Raw genomic sequence first — 16,889 nt, forward strand, 5'->3', positions numbered from 1 at the left:
CAATTATGGATGAGCCGAGAGAACTTTGACATGTTAAACCTCTTAGAGAGGCTGAAGAGGAGTAACACCAAGAGAGATGGGAGTGAGAGAGAGAGACAGACAGAGAGAGAGAGAGAGAGTGAGAGAGAGATGGGTAGAGTCATCTCAAACATATTACCACGTCATTGTTAAAAAGTAGCACAACTTCAGTGCATTTCGCCATAATTTTGGGCACTTTTTTATTTGAGGTGCTGATGTTGTGTCATTTGCATGATTTATTTGAATGGCATTGCTAATGTCTTTAATGCAGTCGGTAGCAGGAATCTACTGAACTGCATTTTGACTGAGTGTTACTCGGGACAGTTGTGTAACATACTCAGAGATGTGTCACTTGGCCAAAAATGAAAAAGAAAAAAAAAAAAAAAGTTAATGGCACTCTGTTCTCACAATATTTTGTAACATTTTAAATTACAGACTGTAACTTTAAAATAGAATCAGATTTAGTTGGTTTTACAACCATGCAAAGTGCCTCAAGTTAAAAAGGAAAAAAAAAAAACAACAAAAAAAAAAACCAAGTCTGACCACCCACTTTAAATCTCAGTTGGTCAAAATGTGATAAATTAATTGGGGGAAGAAAAAACAAACCCTCATCTGGGTGTGATTTGTTGAAGGGATGTGGGGATATTGGGGATATACCCTCTTCTCTTCTACTTGAGGATTAAAGTTATCTCTTATGCCTTGAAATTGAAGTCCAACCTCAGATTGGACAAAAAGAAAGGGTTGAATAATTGCATAAAGCAGGGTTGAAATACCAGGCAGCCAATGAAATTCACCCAAATAACTGTAAACTCACCCACTGCTCATGCTTGCTGAATGATGGACTTCCTATGTTTTCACAAAAAAAAAAAAAGGTTCCATTAACAGCTATTAGGGTCCATAGAGAGTAAAGCGGCTGTAGGAAGCCTGAGCCTGCCAGAGGTGAAAAGTCAGATGCATTCTTATATAAATGCTGTTGGACGTGTTTGCGTAGCTTTATCATATATAACAGCAATTTCTCTTCATTACATTTGAAATATATATAAATCCACTTCTTCCTCCTTTCAGAAACAAGTAGACTTGATTGGCAGCGTTTAAAAAGAAAGCAGCATTAGAATGCCCCAGAACTTTTTATTACATGAAAACCTGACCACTATGCACAATCCAACAAGGCATCTCCAGTAACAACAACAAAACTCACCATTTTATATACATAGTGCCTGAGGGAGCCTACCTTACTGCCTATAACTCATACAAAAATCATTAGAGCTTTAGGGCCAAAAGAGGGAAATTGTGTTTGGGAGATCATTGGGTTGTTCTAGAGCTGAAATAAGAAATACTTTGAGAAGATGGTTGGTGATCAATATTCCATTTGGACTCCAGGACTTGACGAGACAGAAGATCGGCGAATGTTGTGCTGGTTAAGCATTCTGTGAATGTGTGTGTGTGTGTGTGTGTGTGTGTGTGTGTGTGTGTGTGTGTGTGTGTGTGTGTGTGTGTGTGTGTGTGTGTGTGTGTGTGTGTGTGTGTGCGTGCGTGCGTACGTGTGTGTTTGGACACTATTTGAAACAGAAACATTGTCGCTATTGGCAAGCCCGGGTGTTGCTTGGGGCTCCATGTCACAGAGTGAGTTGGTCTGTGCAGCTGTCTTCAACTATTGAGGTCAGCTTGAGATTCGACATCGTTGGCTCAAAATCGGTGCATGAGAGAGTCGACCAGAAGACATCGGAGCACTGGAGCATTGTCCTCCTGCAATGAGAAACAGCAACAATGTGTAAAGTTGGGACATGAGGGATAGGTACCAGAGCAAAAATGTAAAAAGCAAAACTGTGAGGACCGTCAGAGCTTTTCTTTGATAAATATTTACTTTTGGTCAGAGCAGAATTTCCATTTAGCGTCTGGGAAGAACAGGGCTGCCAACTTTTCCTCATCAAAAATAAAACTCAAGCGTGCTCTGTCTCAGCACAGTAATTTATTTGTTGATTGCCAAACTGAATGACTTTCACATTCAGCATATATTCGCTGTTCATAATAATAAAAATCATTTGATTGAATGAAGGCTCTGTGAGTGAGTCTCTATATAAAGCCTGTGATTATCACACATCTGGTTTTGCAATATAGGTTTTGAATCATTTTGATTTTTGTTATTTTGACTGTAGATTTTATGTGATTGAAGAGAAAAGAAGAGAAGAGCTTGCAAAGTGAAGCGCTTCACCTGATGCTAACCCACTTTGGGGAGTTGGAACACGGCAGAGGTTAACATAAGAACCACCACTGAACCAAACTCAATTGATGCAAGTTTCTTGTCTTGGTGCTCGCTCAACTTGTATTTTATAAAAATAATTCACACGTTCTGCCTCCAAATAAAGACATTGTGAACATTTTTTTGCTCAACTTTACACAAAAATATCTCTGAAAAGAAAACCACAAACATAAAAGGAGACTTCTAAGATCACGTCTATGTGAAAATTAAACTTTTACAAAAACGTTCTTTACCGTTACCAATTTTGAGCTTTTTTTAAAGGCTGCTGTTGAATAGAGGCTAATTTAAAGCTCACAAATGATTAAAAATCACAAGCTGATGTTGCCTCCATCCATTAATAATTGACTCCAATAGAATTGTAGTCAAGGATAATAATATTCACTATCTTATAGAAGGGATGAAGCTGAAACGATGTTGTTTAGCATGAAGAACAACACCGATCAGAAGCTTTACATCACCCGTCACTGTCGTTCCAGACTGACACTGACCTTTGTTCTGGCTCGCAAGGGGTTAAACTCAGCCAGGGGGAAATTTAAGGAGAAAGAGCAGTTTTACTGTCCTCTCTTCACCCGGTCTTCTCTCTCTCTCTCTCTCTCTCTCTCTCGCTCTGTGTCTTTCTTTCACACAAACACTCCCGCACAAACCACTCACGCTCTGCCCTCCATGTGGCTCATTAATCAACGACAGATTATCAGGAAAGTGACACCTCCATGATTACAATGTTTCAGGGGGGAACTTTGTAATATGACTTTAGTTGGAAAGGCGATGCAAATTAGCAGCAGGCTCACTTCAGAGCGCGGCTCAGTGATAGTTCAGATTACAGGAGTTTGAGGCCGATGTCTCAAAAACACAGAGACTTCAAAAGCTCCAGATCTTCAGGGTTTCTGCAGTGATTTCAAAGCTGGATTGTGATGTTGTGATCTACAGTCTGATTTGAGTGAAGAGCACACCCATCCGTCCTAAAACCATCTTTAAAATCCCTCATTAATCTTGATCAGTGGTTTTCACAGAGTGGCATTGAGATCTTCGGGGATGGACAGCAGCAGGTTGAATCTGGGGTTCTTGGGGAAGCCTTTTCCACTTAGAAGAAGAGATGAGCACATGTTTCAAACGGTGAAAGTGTTTTTTTCCTAAAACATATTGTATGCATTAGAGGCCAATTATGTTGGAATAACATTTTTTTCAAAACTATAAATGTCACAGTGATGACAGTAGCAGACTGTGTCAAGATTTACCACTTATTTTAAATTAGAAATGTCTAATTCATAGCAGAAGAATGTTTTTTATTGCTTTCCAAAAGACATCAACACATGAAGTCCACCACTGAGGGCCAAGTAGACTGCAGTGTGTGTTTTGAAACACACACTGGACACTTGAAACAATATAATCTAGATTGAAATGAGTGATAGAAGTGCAACACTGATAATTACATGTAATGTAACGCGACCACATCAAAATGCATATACCTTCGACCTGAGATGGAGCATCTCACTCCTCACTCGCTCCACTTGAAATGCACAGCATCCCATTTTACCCACATCTGTCCAAGAAAGAAAAAAAAAAAACAGAAGCTCCTCTTTTAATCTTTAAACGCTAAACAAGCATGAACTCCTGCCGTCGCCTTCATTTTCCATCTAAAAGCATACACTAGTGCGCCTAAATATTTTATTATAGGCGCCCGATAACACTGGGTAACGCAGTGGATAATGAAAAGGTATACACCGAGGGAGGGGGGAGGCAGACTGGGCTGTATAGTTCAGTGAATGTGTCCATCAGATTTCCCCACTGCTCACCTGATTCCTGTATATATAAAATCTAAGTTAAGAGCTTATCTTCTGCCACTTGTGTGTATTTGTCAGTGTTTGTGTTGGTCTGAATCCAGCAGGTGCTCCTCCAACATCCCCAAAACCAACATGGCAACACTTTTGGTTTGATGTTGAAGGTGTGCGTGCACGTGCGCGTGAGTGAGTGTACGGTTGAGCAGTTCAGGCGGGTTGTTAATGTTAAGGCGGCATTAGAGTTAATGTAAATTAAAAAGGGCTGGCTGATCCTTTTTTGACCCCCCCTCCCCTGTTCGCAGCATTAATGCGGCCATTTGCTTGGAGGTACTAACCCCCCCCCCTCTAATTCAACTTGTCAAAATGAATGAGAGAACAGGCTTTTTTTATGGAGCGCACCCTCCCACAGGACCCCAACTTCTCTTCTTCACAAAACCAGGCAGAAAACTGGGCAAGATAAAAAAAGAAAAAAAAATGAAAAAGTTACTTAACCGAAGCCAAAGTCTGTCCGTCGTTATAGCTCTTTATTACTTGTTTCATCTGTAAATGAAAGCGAGCAATTATTGCAAGGTGCCGGTATCATATTATTATGTTGGCCCCGGTCCCCCAGATAGTCATCAATCACTCTCAATCGACCTGTCACCGGCAGGCAGAGATCCAGCTGGAGAGGAGAGCAGGGGGAGGAGGGAGGGATGGAGGAGGAGGAGGAGTACATCATCATTAATTTGAGGAGTGACCCCTGGGGCTATCCACATGTCTCAACCCGGGATTCTCCAAGCAAGGCAGGCGGCGCGCACCGGCGCACCGGCACGGTGGCGCGCCAGTTTTTTGGGGGGCGCTTGACTGCTGGGGGGTTCTGCTGGATCAAAACACAAGTGAAAGAGGGAGGGGTACATGCTTACAGATAGATAGATAGATAGATAGATAGATAGATAGATAGATAGATATGAATATCCTTAATAATAATAAACATGATTGCTGTATTCGTTTGTTTGACTAACCTTCTGGCTGGCTGAAATTATTCCCCCCAACTCAGAAATTCTCCTTCCTAATTAATTTGAAATCAATTACTTCCCCATGTGATCATCATCAGTGTGGAGGAATGAGCGGATAAGAATGTGCCTAATTAGGCCTAATGCATTTAAAGGGATACATACGTTTGCATATTGGAGACACTGATTGACCTAATTGATTGATTGGGAGCGCGAATTTATCTCCAAGACATTATGCGCGTTTTTTTTTTTTTTTTTTTTTTTTCTTCTTCTTGAATAAAGTGCTTCCAGGATAAGACGTCTCGTGGACTGTTCTGTTTTCTGTCGTCATCCTGAGAAGGAAAATGCATATTAAAGTTACAGTCTGGTCATTTTTAGAGTGGGAAACTTCTGACGTCAGAGTCACCGCCGCTTAAAACAACCTGCCTCTGCTGCTGACGTCTTTTATACTACTTTTTTATAAGGCAAAAATATGTATCTGACAACAAAGTGATCATTGTAGGAAAAAAGACACGTGTGCCACTGGAGTTTATGTATTTAATCTAGATATAGTTTTTAAAAAAGGGTTACATTTTCCATTTTGCTTTTTTTAATCATAGTTTTTTTTCCCCCTCTGGAAAGGCGTTGAGTGGGGGGCATTTTACACAAATTAAACATGCTACTCTGCTTCGCCCTATAAGCATCCAAGGAGCCTGTGCTTACCAATCAATTGGTACAGTCAAACAGAGCCGCAGCCTGCGTGAGAGTGGAGACCTTCAGTCTCGCTTTATTTCTGGATATTGGGGGACCTCTCTACCATGTCATATCCACAATTTGGATATCCCTACTCGTCTGCACCGCAAGTAAGTTCAACCAACTACGTTTGCCCGATCGCACGCTTTCATTTTGATATTGTCGCGATTGATCGCCGCATCGATTTTGCCGCTTGATCCTTTTACGCACTTTAGCCAAGATTCTGGGGGACTTTAAATACCCTTTCGGGTATCGGAAAGGTTTTGCGTTGCAGTCAGTGATACCTGTGTTTCCGCGCCGGGAGAACAAAAAGATAAAAAAACAGAAACAAGAGTGTGTGTAACAGGAAACCAACGAGACCCCCGACCTCTCGTTCACTGATTTCTGTAAGATAATAGCCGCTCTGTAATGTCAACCATATGTTTATCTGCTCTGGGACACACATGGCAACTTGTTCGGCACGCGCCGGGCTGGTTTCGCGCTATAACCCAGCTGCTGTTTTGTTTTTGGCTTTGAGCCATAAAAAATCATTTGGGCATCACTTCGCGTATTACCGTGCGACGTGAAGGAAAACATGCCCCTGTTTGTAAAGCGCGTGTTTTCTTTAAAGATCGTGCAAAACAGACGGGTGGATTTGGACACGTTTTACGCGCACATTATAACAGAAATTCCACAAGCAAACGCAACTTTTAACTTTTGGGATGTTTTATTTAGGTGTTTTAACTGTGACATCTCTTGATATCCTGTTGTAATTAAAAAGAGCAATGCCGTTTTTTTAAGAAAACGTATTTACCCTTTTAAAATGTTAGTGGAATAAGTACATCTTTAGATTTAACTTAAAAATAAGTTTATAACTACAGCTGACATCAGGTCGTGCGCTTATTTTTTGTCATCTCATGTTTGCTGGAGTGTCAAGTTTTGTGGAAATGACGGTTTCTATACTTGCTTTTTTTCCCCCCCTCAGTTCCTGATGACAACCAACTCTCTGACCACTTGCTGCGAGTCCACCGGCAGATCCATAGCCGACTCCGGAGTAGCCGCCTCCGGACAGACGCCGGTGTACTGTCCCGTGTACGAGAGCCGGCTGCTGGCCACGGCCAGGCACGAGCTGAGCTCCGCCGCCGCGCTGGGCGTGTACGGGAGCCCCTACACCGGCGGTCAAGGCTATGGGAATTACGTTACATACGGCACGGACGCCTCCGCTTTCTACTCGCTGGTAAGCGCCACATCTGATCCCACTTGGCATTGATTTATGGAGCCGCAGGGTGCAGAGAAAAGAAGGAGCAACTACTCTCCTCCTTTTTTTTTTTTTTTTTTTTAAATCACCCAGTGAAATGCCACCTTTCTTATTTTTGTTCGATTTACTCCTTTAAGGTCCCTGGAATTATAACAGTTGTCTCTCACTATGTCGCTTAGTTTTGGGATTCATCAATATTATTAAAAAACAAATAAATTATGTGACTGTGGTATTAACTTATTTTTTGCAAATAAAATAAGCTGCATTTCATAAATGTGCACACTTTGTTGATTCAGTAAAATTTCAACCATTACAACTTTCTTTATAAGTGAATGTTTAAACATGATTCAACAGAATTTATATACGTGGGCCTACAATTTAAAAAAAAAACCTGTCCCTTTCCTGTATGTTTTGCTTTAAATCTAACTGGATGCTAACAGAGACAGTGAAAATATGTAGAGCTTAACATTCAAAAATACATTTTTAAAACTGATAAGCAGTCATAGCATAATCTACCAGTACTTGAGAATCTTGAACTTTGAGTATTCAGACGAATTAACAAATGTATGTGGAAAACAGTAATTTCTAAAGTTCTCAGTTTGAGGCTGATACTGCTGTTTAATCTCTGAAATACTTTTCCAGCACTGCATATTTCTGTTTTCATGGTTTGGCTTTCATGGTTTTCATAGTTTTTTTTAGTACAATCATTACAACTTTAAAATAATGTGTGCTGAATTTATTGATGTTAACTTACAACAGAGGAGCTACAAAATATTTATATTCTTATTTTTTTTCTAATACCACTTGTATGTTTGCAGGGCACATTCGACACTAAAGATGCTTCAGCATCTGCGCATGCAGGAATAACCCAGGCAACAGCCTACTACCCTTATGATCCCACCCTGGGACAGTACCAGTATGACAGGTATGTATGGATATCCAGTGGTGATTGATTTTATAATGCCAATAAGTTTGAATATCGGGTTATTTAAGAGTAACTTCTTTGGTACAATGAAGTGTGAAAGTGAGGGAACAGTCAAAAACTGAACTGCTGAAACTCTTATCCAATTTGTTTTAGACAATACACCAAAAAATGTGACTAAATTTTAGGAAAAAGGTAACTCTTTAAGTATTGAGTTGCAGTGAAGGGTCAGTTTTCCGGCATTAAATCAATAATTCCCAAGAGGTCAAGGCAGTTCTCATCACATCTAGCAACATGAGGTGATCACCTTCATCTCATGACACATTTCTTCTCTGATGAGGTGAATTGCCTCAGAAGACCTGCGCCCCCTTTCATCAAAACACAAGGCCCCTTCTTTGTAGTGAAGAGCATGCCTGCCATATGGAAAGGTCTTCCCAATAATCAGATGACATCCAAATTAAGTCTGTGACATGGTGAAAATACAGGCTGTGAATGATAACTCTCCCTGACTCTGCATTTTCAGAACCGTCACCCTAAAGAAAAGCAGCACGATTGAAACTCAAAGAAAAGTGTCAGCTTATACAGTAAACTCTTGACTAAAACATGTACAATACTTAATAATTAAATGACAGTCCACATAATTCAAAGCTTAACCCTTTAGTCAAATCTAAAGATTAAAAGTGTCATCAGGTCTAAGTGCACGTATAGCAAAAGGCCTAACAGAAGTTATGGCACTAAGCTAAACAAGCAGGCCTACAGCACTACCACGTTGTCTGCACTCCTCTTTTACCTGAGGGCTCATCATTACACTCAATAAAGCAATTTTACAGTCTATTTTATCTGGGAGGGAACAACATAAGGGAAGGAAAGGTGCAGCGCTCCGCTCCTTTTGATTCCCCCAGCAGTGCTTGACCTACTCTAAGCTATACGGGGCAATAAAGGCCTCATAAAAGCCTCCCCTGAGAGGACTTTTACAGCTCACTGCTGACTGAAAATCAACACCATGCATTTTAAATGTAGGTTTATGGTTGATATTTGCGAGAGACAGGAGAGGAGTGAAAGAGTCGTGGGTTTAAAAAGATTTTACTGGGTAATACATTCAAAAAGGCGAGAGAAAAAAAAGCAAATGCATGCCATGTGTAATACTCAGCATTTTAGTGTTGAAATGAATTTGTACATTTTCAAATGACAGAAATAACTGAACGACTTTGGATAGGAGTGGGGGAGCTGCTGGAAGACTTTTGAACAATCAGAATAGTTTCAAGGAAGTTGCACACCACTCTGTTTACTTCAAATTTTACACTTATTAAAACATGTACGTTAGTTGTATGCTGTTTTGGAAGGCAATCACTGGTGAATAGTGTTGATATAAGGCTTATGAAACATGTCACGCAGGAAGCAGATGGCTCTTTCATGCTTTTCAGGAAATAAACTGCCATAAAGTTTGCAATCGTCATGCGACAAGGGTTACTGATCGTATTTACCCTCTCATTACCATTTTGCTTATGTTGCTCTGATTAACAGATACGGTTCCATGGATGGGGGAACAAGGCGAAAGAACGCCACGCGTGAAACTACCAGCACGCTGAAGGCCTGGCTGCAGGAGCACAGGAAGAACCCGTACCCAACTAAAGGGGAGAAGATCATGCTGGCCATCATCACCAAGATGACCCTGACGCAGGTCTCCACCTGGTTCGCCAACGCCAGGAGGAGGCTCAAGAAGGAGAACAAGATGACGTGGCCGCCCAGAAACAAGGGCTCAGAGGAGAAAAGATATGATGACGATGAAGATGGGTCTCAGGAAGAGCAGATAAAGAGTGAAAATAATGATGATGGTTAGTGTCATCATGCCTTCTTCCATTGATGAATTAAAAGAAGTTTGATGCTTAAATGTTTTAATGCTTTACACTGCTGTACTTTTTACAATTTGAATTGAGTGTATTTTGTATTTATGTTCTGGGAGTAACTTCTGTTTTTATCCTTCTTTAATGTGTTACACTGTATTTTATCACACTTTATTCATAGATAGCTTGATCCTCATGTGTAAAGCTCAATCAACTTCAGAATGATTCAGCTAAATGTAATATATATTACAAAATGAGAAGTTTTTTTTTTTTGGTAATCCTAACAAACCACAAAAGACAAAAATGTGTATGAAACATGAAAGCTGACAAAAGCATCACATAATTGCACAAGTCATCAGATTTAAAAGATTCTTGATGGAGGCCTCAGTTAACACCAGGAACATACAGGCAGATTTATTCTTATTTAAACATTGAGGCATTCTTTTGCCTAGTTATTTAAATTAGAATATGTGATACAGGCCTAAAATATTAAATTCACTTTAGATTTTATGATAATTATTATGACAATAAGTGTATTAAAATAAGTCGTGTTCTTTTTTTTCTTTTCTTTTTTTTTTTTTTCTTGCTTTAAGCAATCCCTCCTCTCAGACCTGATAACATTCAGTCACATGTCCCCTGTCTTCTGCCCCTTCTCGTCCCGGCAGAGACCAGGAGCCGGCCCGATAAAGACCTCCAGCTCAGCGACCTGGACGATTTCGACACGCTGGAGTCAGAGAACTCCGAGTGCGAGCTCAAGCACCGCTACCACATGAACACACACATGTCGACAACGACGAGCGACTGTCCCCCTGAGCACCTGGTCAAGGACGCGTCCCTGAAGATCTCCATCCCCGTCTCTCTCGGAGGGGAGCAGGACTTGAACAAAAGTTGTCTCAAAACGAGCCCGGAGGACTTCCAGGCGGACAGCAGACAGCAGGCGAAGGCGTGTTATAATCAGCAACAGGGGCACCAGATATTAGACGGCAAGCCTCGGATCTGGTCATTGGCCCAGACCGCGACTTCCCTGAACCAGACTGAGTACCCGTCCTGTATGCTCCGGTGCCAGCCGCCGCCCCCCTCCTCCCTCACCCCGTCCCCCGCCGCCACCTCACCCGTCGCCGGCCTGGACACCAGACAGGACTCTCCGGTCACGACCCTGAGAAACTGGGTGGACGGGGTTTTCCACGACCCCCTGTTCAGGCACAGCACTTTGAGCCAGGCTCTGACCAACACCACCGTCTCGTGGAGCGCGAACACCAAAGGCGCGATCCTGGAGGCGGAGAGGAGCGCGGCGGCCTTGCAGCAGCACCAAGACTCCTCCAAAGACAGTGTCATGAGTTTCCCAAAAACTATCAACAAGCTTTTCTGCTCCTAACGAAACCAAATGACCCCTGAGTGCAAACAAAGACTTTTTTTTGTGACTTTAAGTCGGGTGGGGGAAAAAAAGCCTATCGCGTCTCCCACGATCCCTGATTATGTTCGTTTCTAAAGCAATTGTAGCCATATATACTGTTACATTGGAGTTACAGAAGTGAAACATTCGGATCAGTTTGGCTTATTTGATTCAGCGCACGCACAAAACTTATTGAAATGTATAACTTAAAAGTTTACATCTTGGGGGCTGGGGGTGGGATGAATAGACCTAAGGTTTACAGGATTTCTTTTTTTTTTTATTCGGGGGGGGATTTGCTTTACTATGCGCATGCAAGTGTAATTGAATATTATTTAGGTCTCAGCAGTTGAATATCACTATTAAAAGAAGAAAAATAAGTCTCACAGATGCACTGTTCTCCTCGGAGGTGGAGGAGAGCGTTTCAACTTTGTTCACTGAAAATAAAAGCAGTCGGTTTCTGAAGCGCTGTGCTGTCGGGTTTGTGGGGAGAGGAGCTGTCCGTGGTGCTGAAATCTGGACCGTCCGCCTGCACAGCAGAGACACGTGGCCTCCTTACAGGCTCTATCAGAAAGGGCCTTTCTTTAGTATTAAAAAAAATACTCCTACGATTATAGCAGGTTTATCAATCCATTCTTGGGTCAGGGAATCAAATATCTCTCAATATCTTATTTTGTTTAGGTTTTTTTTTTCCGAAAGCATTCACTCTGATTTAGTGACAGCAAGAAAATGAGGCATCTCAACCCCCGAGACAGAACAATATCAGTATCTAAGATCTGCCTCATTAATTCCCTCTAAACAGGCTGTAATTGGGATGTTCGCAGTCATATTTCATGTCAGCCTATTGATTTCCCCTCTCCGCTCTCTGATAATATTATCGAAGTATCTCAACATTGCGCATGACGCAGCTGTCAAAAGGGTAAGTTATTCGCAATACGTCCATTAATGGGTTCAAAACGGAGGCCCCGCCAAATAATTTGAAGTGAAGAGTTTTCCTTTTGACACTAACCCCTCAATTTCCGAGAGACCGGGGGGGGCGTGCAGAAAACAGCCTGGATGCTGATTCTCCTCTGAAAAGTGAAAGGGCTTTAAGAGAGAGGCGCTCACGTTGTCTAAAAGTGAAAAGGGCAAAGGAACTCGAATTAGTTGTTGTAGATAAAAGGGCAAAAAGAAAGGAGTCAAGGGTACTTGACAGTAATGGCGAAAGTGGAGCTCTCGAGGGACTCTGTCCTGTGAGAGAGAGGGGGGAAAGGAGCGAGGGAAGGGGGGCTTCAGTGATGAATTTTAATGGGAAAAAGAACCAACGATTGAGATCTCGTTTCCTTTAGAGGAAAATGCTACAGTGGACAGAATGGATTTTTTTTATATATATATTTAAGGAATGTCTGTTTTTATTTGCTCTTCTTAGGCCGCAAAACCTTATATGGTTTCTGTAAGTTCACAACTCGGACACAGGCGCAAAATAAAACCGCAAAAAGGCGCAAATATGGCCAGACTGCGCTCTCGGAACTTGCTGCAGACTTGTTTAGCCCGCATGCAAAATTGCGCAATTAATTTTTCATAGCTATTGATAGAAAATTAGAGCAGAGTTAAAAGTCCCCGCAGATAAGATAGCCTCGAACATTTAATTAATTTAGCATGAGGACAGATTTTATTAGACCTCTGAACCAAGTGGCTTTTATTCGAGGTAAAGCGACAGAAAGACTCAGAGAGAGAGAGAGAGAGAGAGAGAGAGAGAGAGAGAGAGAGAGAGAGAGAGAGAGAGAGAGAGAGAGAGAGGGAGCAGCTTTGACTAAATCATTCAGCCATGGCAAATACGAACGCACAGAGGGAGCGAGATGGTAAATTAACAGGGGCTTTTTACATAGAGACCAAATAAAACTGTAATCAGCGACGCGTTACTTTTCATTAAGCGGGTTTGACAGCAGCATATTCAGCCACTCCGACACAGGAGCGGGGGTCCAGGCTGAAATAAACTGCTCTCAAATCGAGAGTCATAAGATAATTCCTTAAGCTCCATTAACAACTCTTAGCCGCAGGAAATGGGCTCCCCCTGAAAACATCTCCAAATCTAAAAGCTTTATCGACCTGGCAAACCTCAGCTGATGGCTTCTCTGTTTTTTTTTCTTCCTCCTCAACCCCATCCTACCTCTCTCTGTCTCTCTCTCCTCTCTCTCTCTCTCTCTCTCTCTCTCTCCATCTCACCCCTCCCATTTCCTTTTCTTCAACTTAAGGGACAGAAACGTCCAACTGAGGTAATAGACTTTGACACAACACATTAAATGGGAAATGAGAAAAGGGAGAAGAAAGGGCACTCTTAAACGCCTTTTAAACGTTACCAATTAGAGGTTTAAAACTTGAATAAGATGTAGGCCTTTGGCATATGCCTGGCTGATGGGACATTTAACTCAATGCCATTTCCCCACTTGGTTAAAACAGCACTTATCTGAACATCCTATGTCGTCTTCCTGTGAGTCGGGGGATTAATACGAGGCTTTATCTCACTTTATGAAAAATGTCCAGCCGTTCTTGTGTGACATGATTGCTGCAAGATATTTCTTTTTCCTCCAGTGGTGATCTTGCTTTTGGCACTCTTCTTTTTTAAATCTTTTTTTTTTTTTTTTTTAAATACAAGGTTCCTGTCAAACATACAAACGCAGACTCTCTGTTTATAGTGGTAGAAAGGCAGCAAAAGCTGACAGAGAACTCCGAACAATCAGCAGTGGTGGAGCTTCCCCAGAGAGAAAGCAAGCCACGGTCAGGTTAATACCACGGTGACCCTGAGCCATAAATATATTTACACATCATTACACATCAGCATACACACTCAAAAGGTCTGTCTCTCACTCACACACACACACACACACACACACACACACACACACACACACACACACACAGAATCACTCTCAAACACATTGCCACACATGCATGCGTCAAGCTTAATTGAATATTTAATCTATTCATTGACTAACATTAATATGGTGAGAATAGCAGTAATGTGATCAAAGCTCAAATGAAAATGTGAAGCATGACCACACACAGAACACAGAGGGCAGTGTAGGGAGATCACACACACACACACACACACACACACACACACACTGGCCTCGGCAGCCCTTTAGAGAATCAATGGATTCAGCCTTTTATTCCAATTAAAATGAAGCATACCATTATTTGGAAATGCTACACCCAAAGCCACAAAAACAACACAGCCTGTAGGTGTGTAATCACAATATTTCAAAAACACATTTTTTTTTTCATTAGGATTAAATGACATCTAAATGTCAGTTGATGTGATCGCTTGCCATGGTTGATCTTAGCAAATTATTATATTGATGTAAAAACAAAATAAATGCATGGAGCAGGGAGTTTGTCGAGTCAACAGAATTCTGTGGATGACGTTTCCTCTCTTTCGTGGTAAATGACAGATCTAAATCCAAGAGTTATTTATCTTGTCATCATTCTCCTGCCGCCCGGGTGAGGTGTAGAATATTTACCCCTCTGCTTTGAGCTCTGAAGTGCCTCCTGTTATTCTTCCTCCACTGCTTGGAGATAGGGCCTGTCTGTGACTGTGTGTGTTTATGTATTTGTGGCTGAGCTCAGAGCCCTGTTGTCAGAAGGACATGTCCGGGATGTGCCTTTAGGCCCCGCTGACTGGCCTTTATCAGTCTCATGCTGCCATCACCTCCCTGCAGTCTGTCTGCAGGTCAAGAGGTTTAAGCCAGAGGTCCATTGCTTTTCATCATTCCAGTCCTGTCTCCCCAAATGCGTAATCACTAATTCTGAGTAGAACCAAATCTTTTAGCATCACAGCATGTTTAGTGGTCTTTACTTCAAAATTAAATGGATCCAAAAGCAACAAAAACTTTAATCTAAAATGGTTATTTTTTTGCTATGTGCACCAATAGTTGCTCTCCACTCACAAAGTTAAGTAATCTTACCCTCTTCTGAGGTCGAAGGAAAGGTCAAGAGGATCTAATCGTGAGAAATCACGGCACACTTCAACTCTGTCCAACAGTTAAGCAGCTTCCAGACTGTTCAGGAAACACACTTGTTTAATTTCCATTTATCATGTATTAATCTTTTTATTATCATTTATTGTTGCACGGTGCATACAAAGGAAAAGCTTTGATTTTAATTAAGCATTAAAAGAAATACTCATAAATGAAAACATAATCTGAGTTGGCAAATGGTGGCATGCTTATAGGCACTGAAACCAGACTATGACTAACATATCATTATATGTTTGCTTAGGCAAACAGCGTGTTACTCTTAGATAATCTATGAGGCTGTTGTAGAAATTCTAAATAGATCCATCTAAATGTCATTCTCTTCACTGGAAGTGTCAACAAAATTCTAAAGCATTTGTCAATATAAAAAGGCAACAATCTTAATGTTGACTTGGCTCCTCTACCAATCATTTATACTCTCGAAGAGATTTCGGAGTCATGAAATGCCAAAACTTTCCAAATTTGGTGCAAATGAATGGATCAAATGAGTCAATCCCAGAATCAGATGTATTTGCATGGCACGGGACTGTTAATGTAAAAACCATTGAAAGCCTGTCATACATGGGTATGTAGTTACACACCACAAAGAAAAAAAAAATCTCACACTTTTTTTTTCTTTTGTCTACAGAACCACTAAAGCCATGTAGAAGTAATTGCTAAAGGTCAAAAGAGACTGTGTTTTACCAAGACATTTGTGTTTATCATTCAGGACAGATCAATACAATATTGTTGTTTTAAAGAACAAAAGCCAGGAGAGACTTAACACTGACCTTTGGTTCCATTTTCCATTGTGTTCAGGAGCTCTCACAAAACATACAAATGAGGCCCTGAGGTTTCTGAGGAAACAAAAGGTTTTTGAAAGTGACCGGTCGTTGTTTAACCGTGGAAAACATGGCGACATGGTTTTTTATTCAACAGAACTTTGTCTTTTTCTGAAGCGGCTTTGCTAATTCACAGAAGAAGCATAACCTTTCATGAATTTATCATGAATTTGCATTGCTTACAGTACAGTTAACTTTTTTTTTTGTGTCATAGGAAATTTGAGTGCATCTGTTTGTTGTGTTTTTAGTATTCAATTTATTTGAACCAGTGAATTTTAAACTATGCCAACTCGGCCCTGGCAAGTTTACTGATAGTTTTGACATGTGAAATACGACTGTTCTTCATAGTTCACCACACTCAGCTGTCAAGTTATGAGTGCATCTGCACAGAGACGGCAAAGAATTCACAGGTTTCAACATCAGCTGATCATAAGTGAATATGAAATCATAGTTTTTATTCCCAATTAAAAAAAACTTTAGAAATTGCACAATACTGATCAAATTTAAGTTTAATTTTAAGACTTTCTCTTTTTAAAATTTGATCCTCTCTGCTTCACCAACAGGTTCAATGCAGATTTGAGCTCCAATTGCAACAGGAAGGACAATGAATTGCGATGGTAAAAAGTAGCAGTCAAAATAGAGACTGTAAAATTGTGTTTTAAGTGAAAGCAATGTATTGAGTAAAGTTGAAGAATAAACAGACTATGACGATAAATCATAAGCATAATAGGTCAGACACTTGTAAATAATGAATGCAGAACAAAGTAAAAGCCTTCTGCCAGAGCTCATAAGTTGCCTTTTGTACCTGATTTCAATCAATACATCTCTCTGTAAAACATGAGCAGTTAATGAGACGTTAATCCATGTCTGTTCAGGAGGGTT

General features: G+C 41.0%; 1 protein-coding gene across 1 annotated transcript; it reads left to right on the forward strand.

Moving 5' to 3' along the window:
- The first annotated feature begins 5,645 nt into the window (after positions 1–5,645).
- On the forward strand, positions 5,646–11,220 carry irx4a (iroquois homeobox 4a). Its single transcript, XM_030102687.1, has 5 exons — positions 5,646–5,890; positions 6,745–6,996; positions 7,836–7,942; positions 9,464–9,774; positions 10,449–11,220. Exons 1-5 carry the CDS (start codon positions 5,846–5,848, stop codon positions 11,156–11,158), a joined length of 1,425 nt encoding a protein of 474 aa, XP_029958547.1. The 5' UTR covers positions 5,646–5,845; the 3' UTR covers positions 11,159–11,220.
- The last annotated feature ends 5,669 nt before the right edge of the window (positions 11,221–16,889 follow it).

Source organism: Salarias fasciatus, chromosome 11 (genome assembly GCF_902148845.1).
Source record: "Salarias fasciatus chromosome 11, fSalaFa1.1, whole genome shotgun sequence".
Taxonomy (NCBI): domain Eukaryota; kingdom Metazoa; phylum Chordata; class Actinopteri; order Blenniiformes; family Blenniidae; genus Salarias; species Salarias fasciatus.

What these genes read in the sequence shown, in the direction of transcription:
- irx4a (XM_030102687.1), top strand. Translation starts at nt 5,846, where the DNA reads ATGTCATATCCACAATTTGGATATCCCTACTCGTCTGCACCGCAA. An exon ending in CCTACTCGTCTGCACCGCAA is followed by an intron (nt 5,891 to 6,744) that starts GTAAGTTCAACC and finishes TCCCCCCCTCAG; the next exon opens with TTCCTGATGACAACCAACTC. An exon ending in GGACAGTACCAGTATGACAG is followed by an intron (nt 7,943 to 9,463) that starts GTATGTATGGAT and finishes TCTGATTAACAG; the next exon opens with ATACGGTTCCATGGATGGGG.